The sequence below is a fragment of the Columba livia genome, chromosome 9 (assembly GCF_036013475.1).
Source record: "Columba livia isolate bColLiv1 breed racing homer chromosome 9, bColLiv1.pat.W.v2, whole genome shotgun sequence".
Lineage (NCBI taxonomy): Eukaryota > Metazoa > Chordata > Aves > Columbiformes > Columbidae > Columba > Columba livia.
In genome coordinates, this window is record NC_088610.1 from 15,407,573 (window position 1) to 15,422,956 (window position 15,384).

At 38.6% G+C, this 15,384-nt stretch overlaps 1 protein-coding gene across 1 annotated transcript in view; it reads left to right on the forward strand.

The window, feature by feature from the left end:
- Window positions 1-15,384, forward strand: part of SLC9A9 (solute carrier family 9 member A9) — a 190,938-nt gene that overhangs the window by 3,534 nt on the left and 172,020 nt on the right. The window contains exons 2-4 of the mRNA XM_013368144.3: window positions 2,440-2,642; window positions 6,705-6,782; window positions 7,166-7,242. Coding sequence (XP_013223598.2) covers window positions 2,440-2,642; window positions 6,705-6,782; window positions 7,166-7,242 — 358 coding nt within the window. The remainder of the gene's footprint in view (window positions 1-2,439; window positions 2,643-6,704; window positions 6,783-7,165; window positions 7,243-15,384) is intronic.

The following is a 15,384-nucleotide window of genomic DNA, read 5'->3' on the forward strand; positions in this document are numbered from 1 at the left end:
TGGTTTGACAAACAGACCCCACACAGCAAACTCAGCTTTCTGATTTCTGTACATCAAAGAGGCAGGTAGACATGAAAGAATAACTTTGTGCCACCCCAAAAGGGAAGAGCATCCTTGATGTACATTCTCAGCACAATTTTCTGTACAACAGCATAGTCTACAGAAGCAGTAACAAAACCTGAATGTTGCTTCTCTCAGTGGCCTCTCCCTCAGCACCAGACCCCAGAAGATGGCCTCTTAGCACTAGACCAAATAAAAGACTTAGGTGCCTATTAAACAGCTCCTACAGGGCCTGGTGTCTTTAGCTGACTCCATCATGGTATGTGCCCATTCCCCACCTAATACATAAGTCATAGCCCCCCACATTAGTGAGGGAATAGCACAGAGCTAGCACAATGAAAAACTAAGTGTGTCTAAATTTCTCATCCTCAGGGCTACATACAGGTGCCACCAGTTACCTCTGATTAAGAGACTAAAGCACTCCTACGGGTAGGCAGCCAATATTAAACTTTAACAACTATAAAAAAAAAAAAACCAAACACTAACAGACCAAAAAAAAACCCAACACTCACTAGCAACAACCCACCAATGCATTCTGTGCCTTTCATCTGCCAGGTTAATTAGCAACTTTGGTTAAAATTGTTCTCAGCTGGCATGGTTGTCACCCCTAGGGAATGTGTGGTGCCCATCAGGGTGGAGGGGAGGCTCTGAAGGCTCTGTGGGACTAGTTGATGAGACTAGAAGGAAAACCTAGAAAGGCTGAATGGCAAAACACGATCATTGTAGCACTCACAAGAAATGGCTTCGTGGTGCTGTGGTTAGAGATGCTTCCTGATTTTTTAGGGGACTGAGGTCCACCACTCTGGGTTTTTTGCATGAACTATAAAGAATGTTTATAAATATACATTACAGAAGCATGATTTCCGTTTGGAAGGGGGAGTAATGGAAATGAGAGTGCATTATTTAAAAATTAATTATTTCTATTGGAATATAATCTGGGCTTCTGAATTCTATAATGAAACAAATGTTATATAATGATTTAAGGCAGAAAGTGCATTCCATAAATGATACACCTAATAAAATATTAAATACATTCTTCCCAGATTTTTAATTCACTGGGGGGGTTTATACAGGGTCTTTGGCACATTTATTATTACTGGAGAAAGAATATTATACAATCTCATCACTTATATTGACTCTTACAATATAGTGTAGTGAGAGCAATTGTCTTTGTCTGAACCTTCCATAGACCATTTGAGAATATTCTGAATCAACCCATCATTATGGATCCTGTCCACATTTTGTTCAAATTTAATACATTATAGAATTTCCTTCAGAGCTACAAGGACCTCAAAGATGCCCTAAGAATATCGATTGTTAGAATCTTCTCTAAGGTAATTTCTCCAATATGTGTATGCCTTTGGATATTCTCATCATTTCCTTGTTCTTTCATTATCCTTTCATTATTTGTGTGGCTCTGTGCATAATAGGGATCTGGACTCCATCAGACAATAAGATCTAAAGGCAGTAGAAGAAAACCCAAAAGGCTAACTTGAATTGCAGTTTTAAATCTCAGTCAGTGTTGATCTTTATTTCTCTGCATCTACTGTGATCATATTTTTAAAATACGCCTTTTCTGCAAATTAACTTATTTAACTTAACTTATTTGCAAGTCTCTGGGGGTGGAAATAATCTCAGTAATGTTGTCTAGCTGAATGTTGGTCACCTCTCCTGAGGTTATCATGCAAGCTCCCACTAGAGTGGACAGAAAGAAGCGTGCAGAGGACAATTGCAGAAGTACATTTTCCTCTCTGTTAGCAGTAAAGGGAGCTAAAATGTCTGTCTTACAGAAGAGTCCTGAATTGTAGATAATCAAATCAATTAATCCTAGTCTTAATCTTCCCTTCCTTCTTTCTGCTTTATTTTCCCATGTTCATACAGTCTTGAAAATACACACAGTCTTCTACAGAAAGCAGAATGCACCTGAGGATACTGTGCCAGTTTTGCCCCCACAAATGAAGTGTGTGAAATCACCAAAAGCACAGCTGATTATTTTGTGCTCAGTACAGCACATTAGTTATGGAGGCATCTCCCTTTTCTGCGTACCTATTGAAAATGCGGTGCCTGAGCAACTCAGCTAACAACTGTATCAGAATTATTCCAGCAACTGGATCTCAAAACAGGATTACAACTGAGCATGCGTCAAACCAACATCTGTATCCTAATGAAATGACCCTTTTGGAACAATATTTTACGGTTGTCCATGAAGTGTTGAGTGAGGTGTACCTCTGTGGAGGTACCACTGAGAAGGAGGTGTCCGAGCTTTAAAAGAGTTCATTTTTCTACAAATTAATAATTATGTACCATCAGATACTTTAAAGTACCTGAGTCTCTTTGGTTTTGTGTTTTATGTTTCTTTTTTTTTTTGTTATTCTCCAGGTCTTGTAATGGGATTAATTATACGATACGCAACAAAAACATCAGATGTTGAAAGTGGAACTGTTTATGAATGTGAAAAGCTGAAATCTGGGCCATCCACTCTACTTATTAATATAACTAATCAGGTCTATGAATATCAATACAAAAGAGAGATCAGCTACCACAACGTCAATGGTCACCAGGGCAATGCAATGCTTCAAAAGGTAAAACCTTATTTTTGTTTTAAACTGTGTAAGAATTTCTTTTATTTACACCATTGAGAGAGGAAAACAAGTTTCAAGCTAAAATGTGACACAGAGAGACTACTCTGAATTTAGCATGAGAAGGGTGAGCAAAGAGAGCAGGAAAGGAAATACGTGGTAAAAACCTGAGCACCGTTTCGCATACAGCTGTCTGTATGCTGGCAGAATAGTTGCCTGAACTCTTTTAGGTGACTGTCCCACCTCCTGCAGACACGGTGTTCACTTGCAGGCACAACTGCTGCCCTGGATTCATTGCCACCACAACTTTATAAACCCCACTGATATCTCTGTGTCCTTTGTCTGTTCTGGCAGCATAATGCAAGGGAGGTTTACCTCCTGTACACAACAAAGGTGACTACAAACAATGGACATTTTACAAAATATAAACCTGTAAATATGTAAACCTCCATAGATAAGTGGGGAGTTTGGTAATGCTGAAATGCATGACAACATTCCCAAACATTCACTCACTGCTGCAGTGGTCCTCAGCGGGGGTTTCACTGGCTGCCCCCAAGCTTGGGGAGACAGCATTGTGGGAATTCAGGCTGGATGCAGAAAGGGAGTTATGGGAGAAAGTTTACAGTCTTTTACAATGCCATGGCCTTCTCTGTTTTCCAGTATATAACAATTAAAATGTTTTACTTTGTTACTATATTCTCTCCCCACCCTTGCAATATTTACTTCCTGTAACATCCACTTTCTTAAAAAATTACAGCAATTTAAGGAACTCATGAGTGCAGAGGGACTTTTTAAAAGCTGGATTTTATGCTCAAAGACAACAGATATTCACATGAAGCTTCTAAGCCCTTAGCAGTGTTTTTTTTTTACAATATTGCAATATATTATTTTCATTTTTTCCAAGTTTATCTAGCACAGTAATACATGTTCCTGTGTATTATAGTGGTTATCATTATAAAAACTATAAAGTTATGCTTAGAATGTACATTGGGGAACTCAGCAGAATTAGGATTTGACCATCTGCTCAAATTCCTTGCTGATGCAGCACCAGGCTCTGCCACTCTCAGGAAGACCCAGAGTGTCAAGGGCTGTTACCGCTGTGGTGGGTGGAGACAGGAAAACACTGGGGCAGTCAGACTAGGCAGATTTTGCTGAATCTTCATCTCCTTTCCTGCTAGTTGGTTGCAAGGTTTGTTTTAGTCAAAGGGTGTGTTTAGTTTCCAAGGTATATTTACTAATCCATTACATTCAAACATCTTCATCAAAACCATTACATTGAAGCTGACTTGTGTTACAAGCAAGGAGGAGCACCAACTCCCACACAAGCCTTGGTTGCCTCACGGGGCATGGCCCAGTCTTCTTTCCACAGTCTCCCTTTGCTGGAAAATTCTTAAAAGTGGCAACTGTGAATTGTGGGTTTCTCTGTATTATTGAAGAGGCGTCAGCCTGCCTGGATTTTCACTCCTTTTTCCTTTAAAATCATCTGGCAAATGCCTTCTTAAAAAGAAAAATAATAATTAAAAAAGGAAAGAGAGAGGAATTCAGCAGTATTTAGGAGAGAATACCAATGCATGGCAGCCTTCCTGACTGGCAGAAGCACTAATGTAAAAAACAGAAAATATGATCACACCATGCACTGTTTTTTGTACAACTGTAATTCCCTTTTCACCTAAGAGTTTACTAAGTGTGTTTCTCAGAAAGAAGAGGCTGTGCCATGACTTACAAACATGTATTCCTTAGAACGTGGTTTTGGATAATAGAATTTGCAGTCGGGATTTCTGATCCCTATGGAAAAAATAGTGCAACATATTCGCTGTATTAATTCCAAAATTAACATTGGAGGCTGTTAGTTTATAAGTGAAGAAAATCCTTTTCCTACAATGTTTTCAATGTTTTCATGTTTTCCTTTCATGTTTTCAACTTCAGCATAGCTAAAGTTGCTGCCACATTATTTGCCAGCTCATTTTTTTTTCAGCTTTATAATTCAGAGTAAGCAGAATGGAAAACAGGCTGAGCTCTCACTTCCTGTTTATCAACTCAAGTTATCAGTAAGAGAGAAGTAAGTTTGTAGGCAGATCTTACTCTATTGAAGCTAAATAGTTCATCTAGATTACTATAGCCTTAAAACAGCACTTTATCTGGACAAAGGACCTGCAAGCCTTTGTATTAATTATATTCTGTGTCTTTTAAAAGCACTGTCCTGTGATCCGAGGCCTGGTTCCAGACCAATGGCAGAATAGTAAGCAGTACACAGGCAAATTAAAATATTTTTTTCTCCAGCAATACTGTAGTTTTAAACAGGACTCTATTTTATTGAAAGCTACTTGTAATGAATTGCAGGGACTAAACATTGTCCTCAGTCCCTCTCTGTGCCTGAAGTTGAAGGTAATTATGAACAGTGTACCAACAGCAGCTGGAATAAGAACTTTTTGCCTTGCCTAACATCATCCTCATTCTAGCATGACTTTTAAAATTTTAATGGGTATTTTATAAACGTTTTCTGGCTGTTGAGGAAACAAAAATGTATTACATTACACAGGCATTTGAGTGTAACAAACTGCATAATGGGATGAAGTTGTGCCGGGTGCTGTGGCAGCCAGCGCCCTGGAACAGGAACCGCAAAGAGACTAACCCAGGAGCACAGCTGCGGGTCTGAAGGCAAATAGAACCTTAGCTGTGTCTTGGCAGAGAATCCAGTTAGTCTTTGCAGAATGGCTGAACCTAGTCCTTACATAATTGAGGATATAAGAAAATCTAGTCCTTAGGTTACTGAAGATACAAGGAAAGCCCTTTGCCTATAAAACAGATAGAAAATATGTAGGCAATAGGACAGCATCAGTGCCTCTTAGATTTCCTAACACAGGGATATGTTGCGTCTTCAGTAATACAGAGATTGATAACTGTCACCAGAAGCAAATTACAGTTTCATTGCCATAACAATGTGACTTACTATGTCAGCACATATAGAAATAGAAAAGACAGCAAGGAAGTGAGGATGTTACTAGTAAATTAGTTGAGCTGCTAATAATTAAGGCCATCATAACACCATCAAATCGAAATCTGGAAGAAAAGGCTTTATGCCGTTTGTGAATTTCATGTCTGTGTAGGCAATGCTTTTGTCAAAAAGGACAATTTAGCTTTGCTAAACTTACATTTTGTTAGGAAGTAGAAATAGCTAGTTACTGCAGAGAGTCTAGAGCTTATTTTGTTGCAGTCAGGCAAAAACTGATTGACTGGATTGGACTGATTATGCTTTACAAGATGTGTTACAATGGAAATTATGCTAGAGAAGTAGTCAGCAGATTTACTGAGAAACTTTAGGACAAGAGAAATCTGTGCTGGCAGGTTAGCAGAACTGATCATACAGTTATAGTTTAATAGTTATATTGCATCTGAGCTACATTACCTGGCCCCGTGAATGTTGCTTGCCTGCTGAAAATGTGACATTAAATAATTTTTTATCACTTTTAGGTTAACTCAAGTGAAGTAACGAAGATAGTCAAAGTATGCACAGTTTTCATGTGCAGTAGTTCAAGAAAGCTCATATTAGCTGACAGCCAGTGGTTCATTAAGCAACATTAGCAAGCTCTGTCTGTGCCTAAATAGGTATGCTTCAAAGGAAACATTACCCTGGTTTTGGTAGGGTAAGCCTTTTCTTTTATCGTCATTCTGTATGTGGGGAATTGAGGCACAGCACTGGCGATGTGTCTTCCCTGAAACTGAACAGGAATTCCAGGTCTGAACCAGGAATTAAGCCATGGGACTAAGCTGGTTGTCTGGTAGTGCAGATGCTACCACAGGTAACACTGCTTCTATGTGTTCCCTCTAAAGTGGTGCATGACTGATATTCTTCTTTAAGAAAAACTTTTCAAGTAGTATTCTACATATATGAGGAGTAAGGAACTACACATTGATACTTGTAAGAAAACAACTCAGAGTAACATTCTGGCCCACAGACATTGAAGCTGATCCTGAGATTAATCCTGATAAGAAGTTACAATTAAAACCTGTCAAATTAAATGCTATTTTTTGTGTCCTTACCCTCTCTTTTGTCCTTTCTGGTAGATGACATTTGATCCTTCCATCTTCTTCAATATTTTGCTGCCACCCATTATATTTCATGCTGGATATAGTTTAAAGAAGGTATGTGTCTCTTTCTTACATTACAAAAGTGACTGAGTATGGTTACTACTCCATAAATCCAATAGGCCAGTGACAGTAGAAAGAGTCAGTTAACAATTAGATTACATGGGAGGAATTTAACAGGAATGGATGAGTATGAAAGATGCATGGACCTCATTGTGCTCCCTTTCTGCATCTGTACAAAGATTTGATTGTGAGGTTTATAACACTCGGTCATTCCTGTTTTCAGAGGAGACCATCTTATGTTAATCTTTTATTTCATCTTATATTTTAGATATGGGTTGTAACAAATGGTACTTCTAGGATGCAGTGTTTCAGCTAGGTCTGAATGTTCTTGTATTTACTGTATTACAAAGGACTTTTTTCCAAACTTTCCTCCCCAGAGACATTTTTTTCGTAACTTAGGATCGATTTTAACCTATGCCTTTTTGGGAACTGCCATCTCCTGCATTGTCATAGGGTAAGTACATGCATGCTGCTATTATTGCTGAAGTCATTATTAGTGCTCGGTGTTTTTTTCAATTAAAAACTGAAGTGTAAAAAGAATTGTGGACCCTGCATTTTCAATATACTTCACAACTTATGGAACAGATCAAGTAATTCCTTATCAAGGAATGCTGAGATGGAAAAGGCAAAACTCTTGGATAGTACAAACTGTCCAGGACATTCAGGAAAATGTGTCCTTCCTTTCTGGTCCGTGACTGATGTAAGCATGAACTGCTTTCTACAACCCTGCAGCTTTAACCATCTGTTCTGAGAAACACAACCATTCTCGCAAATGAAATCCCATGCCTCTAACCAGAATTACTTCTAGAGGAGAGCAGATCTTTAACAAAAAATTACTTTAAATCTCAAAAAGGGGAGGAAGAAATACCTAGTGGCATATATGTAAAATAAATGGAGTCATTTCAAAGGCTATGTGAAACTTTTTAGTGGAAGTTCATGTGAAAAGCCTCAGTCTGGCACTATTTTGATCTAGAGTTCAATGATTTTAAAACTGTTGTTTTATAGGTATGTCATCATATCTGTCTTGACACCCTAGATTCCTAATAAACAAGTAGCTTAGTAAGCATAATGCACCTGAGACACTGTGGCTATTAAATGCTCTGGAAGTTATGGTCACTCCAAATGTCAGGAAATTTTAAACTCCACAATGAAAAGCAACATTCAAAGTATGATCACCTTCTGTGCTGAAATACCAAGGAGTGTAAGCTCTGTATGTGGCTGTCTCCCCTCCGTGTGAAAAAAACTGCTGAATATCTGTGGGCTAAGGACAAAGGATACCTTAGATTTCAGATAAAATCTGTAATTCCAGTGAACAATGTGCCATGTGTCTCACTTATTAGGGTGGAAAAGCTTAATCTTGCTTTTCTTTCTGAAATTTTGCTTTCCTTTAGAAATGGCACCTCATCCTCTCCCCTCTCCTATTACTTGTTCTCCTCTGGAAAAGAATGTGAGGCAAAAAACTCTAGATCTTGGGGATCCTTCTTGTCTAATGGGGAATAGATGTGAGTGTTTTAAAGACACAGAATATACAGAATTTCACAAAATGACATAATTAAACAATCAGAACAATTTCCTGCCTGGTTGCTTGGTGTCCCCACATTTAAACCTCACTATTCATTTCTTCGTGAGGCTCTACAGTTTGTGATAGAGCTCCAAAAGCACTTATCCACGTGAAAGAGAAACATCGGTATCCCAGCACTGTCACTTGGGGGTGGATGCCTGCTCAAAGATCCATGACATTCACAGCTTGGACAGCTACACCGCTCATTTTTTCCCCTGTTGTTTTTTACACCTCTGTATGACCCTAAGTCTTGGAGTTGATTCTTTTCATACCCATATGCAAATAGCACCCCAAAGGTTAGAATTAGAAATTCAGTAAAAAATCTAAATTCTGATAACAGTTTGAGCTGAATGCTAGCACATTACTGAGGTAACAGTGGTTCTGGATCTCATTAGGACTCTTCCTCTGCTTCTTCTCCCTTGTTTTAGCCATTGACCATTTCTCTCCTGTAAAGCAATTGCTAATAGCTCTGGGAGACTACAGAAAAGCAGTAGGGCTGTCCATCCCAGTGATGCTCTTAAACATGCATTTGGTTTATGAGCTCTGACATGTGTCATTGCCCTTGGTAAGTGGAAAATGCCAGAGCAGCTTCGATAAGCTTGTTAAAACAAACATTATATCTTGAGTCTAGTCTAAATTCCAAATACTGTCATTCCTAAGAAAAATCATACAGTTTAAGTCTCTCTGAGGCTTTCCCTGACACAGAGTGGGCAGTCCCTTGTTGTAACAGACTACTTGAGTTTCACAGACTCAGCGAATAATTTAGGTTGGAAGCAATGTCTGGATGCCTGCAGTCCAAGTTCCTGATCAATGCGTAACTGGCTTCAAATTTAAGTCCAGTTCCTCAAGGCCCTGTCCAGCTGAGTTTTGAGTATCTCAAAGAATGCAGATTCTGCTGGTTCTCTGGGAAACCTGTTCCAGGGTTTAACCACCCTCACTCCAAAAGTTGTTTTTCTGTATATCTAACCAGGATTTCCCTTGCTTCACCTTGTAACCATTGCCCTGTAACCATCCTTTCACTATGCATCCCTCAGAAGGTGGCTTCATATTCTCTATAACCACCTGTTAGCTGAAGACATCAGTTACCACACCTCCTAGTTACAAGAGAAAGCTGAGCTGCTTTTCTACAGGCTGGAATAACTCAGCCCTTTATCTCTTCTCAGACATCACGCCTATCAGCCCCCTAAGAAGCAGGGAGAAGGGCCTGACTTCAGCTTTTGCAAGGAACAGTGCTCTCTTCCCTTTGATTTTACTTTTAATAAACTGTGCTATCTGATGGGATGCATCTTCCATAATTCATGCCTGTGATAGATATTTTCGATTTTGACAGTGGAAGAGTGCTTAAGTATTTGGACAGATCCTGATACTATAGTAACAACCTATCAGAGCAACATATGAGGTGCTGAGTGGCAGTGGGGGGTAGAAAGATTTGCATTTTTTGCCCTCTTGAAATCATCCTGACTTCTTAGATCAGCATTCTCGGTGCCATCCAAGGCCAAGATGCCTATGCAAAAGAGCAATAACTTCATAAAGTTGTCCTTATCTGTGATTTTTTTATTCAGTTTCACTTGGATTCTCTTGAAATGCAATGCCAAAACCACATTTTAGATACTCAGAATGCAGCATGTTTGCTGTCATTCATATTTTTCCAGCCTATCTTCTACATTTGGCAAGGCCTGATTTTTCTGAAATTTAAAGCTTTTTGAGTGCGCAACTCAAATAGCGAACTTATTTGCAGACAGCTTAGGCCAAGTTTGATCAGTCTGTGTGGCTGCAGTGAGAATTTTGCTTGAATAAAGCTGAGAGAAAAAAACAGAATTTGGATCAGAAAACAAAAGAGAGTAGTTGTAGTTTCAAGACAGTGAAGTTATGAAATACAAACAGCTGATAATACTGCTGTTAGAAAGAGTCATTCCAAGGTGATCATTGTTTCAAGCGGAAAGATGTAGGTGTTTATTTAAGCTACTCAGTTTGCATAGTCTCTCTGGCCGGAGCGGTGGGACTTCCCCATATTCCAATTAGAGCCAAAGTTGCTTTGTTTGGTCTGATGAATTCCAGTACAAGTCTGTGAGTGCATGGATGCTTGCTTTAGAATAAGCATAACGGATTGTTTTGTGGTAAACAGTGCTTAAAAGTGAACTTCTAATTTAAAAAAACAAAACAAACAAAAAACCCCACATAGAATCAAAATATTCTTTTTGTGCATCTGTGTTTAACTGCAATGACTAACAGTTTGGACAAAGAAGTATCATCTGACATTTAAATTAAAGTATAAGGGATAAGTCATCATACTTGATTCTCACAGGCAGTCAAGAATTCTTTCCCTTGCCATTCCTCACCATTCTACAAATGAATATTCAAATGCATGTTGCATATGATCACTAAAAGCTCAAAATAGAATAGAATTTTCTAAATTCTTTCTTTCAAAAACTGAATCTTAAATATTTTTTAAACCAGATCTTTTTTTTAAATATAGATATACACATAAATGAATACAAATTTGTAACAGATAAGGAAAGAAACATCAAGAAATATGAAATACTACTCCAGATATTTTTGAAGGAAAAAAAAAAGGCATAAGATTGAGGTTTCCATCATAACCTTCCTATGACAGTAGACATTTTCCTTTCAAATGTCTCTGGTATCGATATTCCATCACCTTGTGAAAATGTTCTTTCTTTAGTCTTACCTATGCACTTTTAACAGCCCCTCTTTGTGCCTCCTAAAGGAGGAAGCAATGGGCTGAATTAATAACAGCATTGGTAAAAAGCAGCAGTAGCAAGAAACGTTCAACTGCATGGGCATGGTGCATCTTGACATAACTATGCAGTCAAAGATTTAGTTCTCTCATCAGTTCGCCTATCCAAACGTACTTCTAAAGATTAGGAAACAAATTCCTTCCAATGTCTTACCACTTAAACTATTCACAATTAATCATTTTTGGTACAGAAAACAGCCTTTAAAAAAAAACCAAAAAAGTTACTCTATGTGCGTGTGTGTTTGTATTCATTTCCTCCTGAAAAGTTAGTTATTTTACAGCCTTCATCTCAACTATAAGTAGCTTGCTCTGGCCTTGTAGAAACAAGAGATAGGACTATTGATATTGATATATTGATATACTGATATATTGACAAGGTCCCAGCAGACACAGGTTCCCTCTCTCATTAAGCACATGGCAGCACTTGCCTGAGAGGCTCATGATGCAACAGTTATGTTTACTGAACACTGCGTGACTCTGGGGATTTTCTTTTTTTCATAGATATTTCAGTAGTTTGGCAAATGCTAGATCGAAGTTTAGTTTGGCTGTGGGCATGTTCTATATCACTTTCTGACTGAAGCTTGATGAAACATACAAATGGTGCCTGCTGATGTGAAGTGGTATAGAGTTTATAATCTAACTATTCTTTGTCATTTGAGGGCTATGGATAAACTTTCCAACTTGGAAAAGAAACACTTGTAGCTACGTGTTGCAGTGGAGCAAAACCAAATGTTTGGCTTGAATCTGCTGTACAGTGCTATGGGATTCTTCTGGATTTCGGAAACTGTTTCTGCAAGGACAGATGGGGCCAGGTTAAGGGTAACAGAAAAAAGTATCCTTGTTACTGAGCCCTGCATAAACTAGGCAAATGTCTTTACAAGGATTATCTGCTGCTACACCAGCTACACTCTTGCCTTCCCAGATGATCACATTTGTATTAATTCACAATTAGTTCCTGTACAAGTAGTATTTTTTTTCGAATTAAAATATTTTTTCTACTGCCTATTCCCACCAAATTATGCAAGAACCCCAGGCCCATCTTTCCTACACGGGCCATCTGTAAATAGCTAATGCTTCACCGCCCCACAAGAAAACATAAGAGCTTTATTTTTGGTACAAACAGAAACTGGTGAGGGGGAGTGTTAAAGTATCTTGATGCTGTAGAGATTATCTAAGGGATATATATATATAAAGTTATATATAGGCCATTTGCCCTCCCCAGTGATAAAGCCCCCTGAAATCAGATGTGTGTCTTTAATGATTTCTGTTTATCTTTTGAAGTCACATATTCAGTCTGTGACTGGAAATAAAAACAAAACTAGTAAGCAGACATTCATTTGGGTATAGTATAACTTTTGTAAGCATATAGTGCTGTGTTGGTACTCTTTTTGGATTTTTTGTCTGCCTTCCTATCCCATTTTGGTGTGAATGTGTGTGTTCTCTTTGTCACGAGGCAGTATTCTGCCATTTTTGCATTGACTTGAGGAAATTCAACAGGCACTCACAGCTCGGTGCCCCAGTATGGTCGCTTTGATTCTTTGGTCAGTCCACATTGAAAAGAATTCTCTTGCTGTCTGTGGAGTTGCAAGCTGCAACTCACAGCTGCAGTTGCAAGGGGTAGTTCCCACTTATTGCTTTTGTTTAAAGATGTTTGGTGAATCTGAAATGGGTTAGTAAAGTATGAGTTTAGAGAAGCATGCAAGTATACTCTTGCTGTCATATCTGGGGGCGGGAATTTTGCAGAGAGTAAAAAAAAAACAAGAGGCTTTCTCTTAAGCAATTCTTAGAGAGTTCTGGCAGTGCTAAAAGTTATAAAGTAGTGAAAAAAAGCCTCTCATTTGCATGACTTGTGAACTTATGGATAATAAGCTGTATTAAATCAAGACACTGATATAAAATAGTGTTTCCCAGGCCACTAACACCCACACAGAGCTGGAAGTTCTTCCAAGATGCATTCAAGTATGTGTGTTGCTGTGAGTTCAGTCAGAATTTGTAGCTATTTCGCAATAAACATCTGACATTGTTTACTGCAGCAGAGTTGATCATGCAGGAAACACAATTTTTCTTCTCATAAACAGATGTGGTGAACAGCAGGGTATAATTATTTGTATCTTCTAGAAGAACCCCTCAGCATACTAAGGATATTGAAAGAATTGTATTACGGCAAACACTAAAGATGTGGGACTGCAGAAACAAACAGGACCTGGAATACTAAGAGGCTCAGCCAAAATGATGGTTAATTTGGTATTTGATACCAGCATGTTCTCCAGGAATCCAGGAAAAAAAAACCAAAAAACAATAACAACAACAAAAAGAGGAATTAGTGAATTGTTTGTAAAGTGCCTGGCACTGCTTCAGGGTGAAAGGTGTAACAGAAATTTAAAACAGAGAAGGAAAACCCTGTTCTGCTTCAGTAGCATGAATCGACCTGCAACTCTTCAAACTGACCAGTTACTGACAGACAGATAAAATGCTGACCAGCATTTAGAAGTGTACAGGCAGTAGCTCACTGGTGTGCTTGACTTCGAGCATAAAGTGAGAGGGTGACACAGATCTCCTGCTTGTTATCTTAAAAAATTCATAATAAGCCAACTCAAAAGATGCTTTGTTCACCCACCCACTACCGTTTTACAAATCTCTCTTCTGAGCCAGTTGATGAAATAGTACATTTGCGTCTGATAAATCTTTTATGGAGCACAACTGCTATTAGGCTGAAATGTTTTGTAAATGCACCTGCTTTCATGATGGCTCTGGGATAGATGCTACACTCAGTGGAGACAAAACCTGCAAAAGCTGGTCTGATCAGATAGTCAGATTCTTCACTGTGACAGATGACATTTAAATAGTATACAGAGCTTTTCTTCAGTTCCTGGTTGTTAAGATGACAATGAACCATCCAAGATTTTTCACTAGCCTTACTGTCCTCCTAATACTTTCTGCCTGAGAAGACCTCCATTACATTTGACTCCATATGATACATTTGACTGTGCTGGACAAATTGATAGACATAAATTGTAATTTTAAAAAAGGTCTGACTTGATATAAGCAAAAATTTTTTCACCATGAGGACAGTCAAGCATTGGAACAGCTTGTCCTGTGCTGTGCAATCCTTGGAGGTTTTCAAGACCTAAGTGGCTAAAGCCCTGAGCACTCTGGTTTGATCTCATGGCTGACTCCGCTTTGAGCAGGGGTTTGGACTAGAGATGTCCTGTGGTCTCTTCCAACCGAAGTTAGTCTACAGTTCTGTGATGCTATAAACAGAATACATTACAGAAGAACATACTCTGCCCCTAGTCCATTCCTTTCAGACATTTTGTACTTTCAATTTTTCTACCACTTTTTCTTTTGATTCAATTACCTTAGTCCCCATCATCCCATACCAAACAATTCATTTCCCAGGCAGTTTTCCTTTCTCATCACCTTTTTGTTAGAGTTTGCAATAAAAAAGCTTACTGAAGAAAAATGACTGGGATTATTTCAGTTCCTGCTGCAGCAAGGACTTTATGCATGAAGATGGCTCTTAAAATGCTAATGAGCCTCTGTTCGTAGCCTGCTCCTACCTTAAGGAAAAGTCACTTTCATTTCTGTAACGTGCTGATTGGGCATTTCCTTGCTCTTTGCGCCATCACCTCTCCCAGCAAACCAGCCTCCCTCTGAAGCTTAGCAGTAACCCAAAGTAACATTCCATGTTAAAAGACCACAATCTCCACTCCTTTTTGACCTCTCCCTTCCTGGGAGCATGAGAGCTTTTTGATTGCTTTTATCTGTTATGTGGTATTTACGTGCACACTGCAAATTTTGAGCAGGATGATGTCACTGGTTAAAAAAAAAAAAAACAACAAACCAAACAAAAACACCACAAACCTGATGTGTAAAAAGACAATGACTAACAATGAAACTCTGCAACAAGAATGTAAGGTCATACACAGACACACTAGCTGACCTAGATACTGCACCATTGATGCCTTTTGTAGCCTGCTTATGTTGTACTACTGCTGTTACCCAGACTGAAAAACAAAGTATTTTCTAAATTGATCACCTTCCTTTCACCCATCCTTACAACCCCCTCAGTGGTGAACATAAGGAAAGACTCATTTTGCTGAGGAATATGGATTATTTTCAGAGTTCTGTTAGCCTAATTGATTTAATCCAAGTGAGACTGCACATGAAGACATTAGGTGTGTTCCCTGAGAGTGATCTTCATTTATTTAATTTTGGGAGAGGAAAGCGTTTGTGTTTATGTAATCTCTGTGGAACCTGAGTATCATAAAATGAAA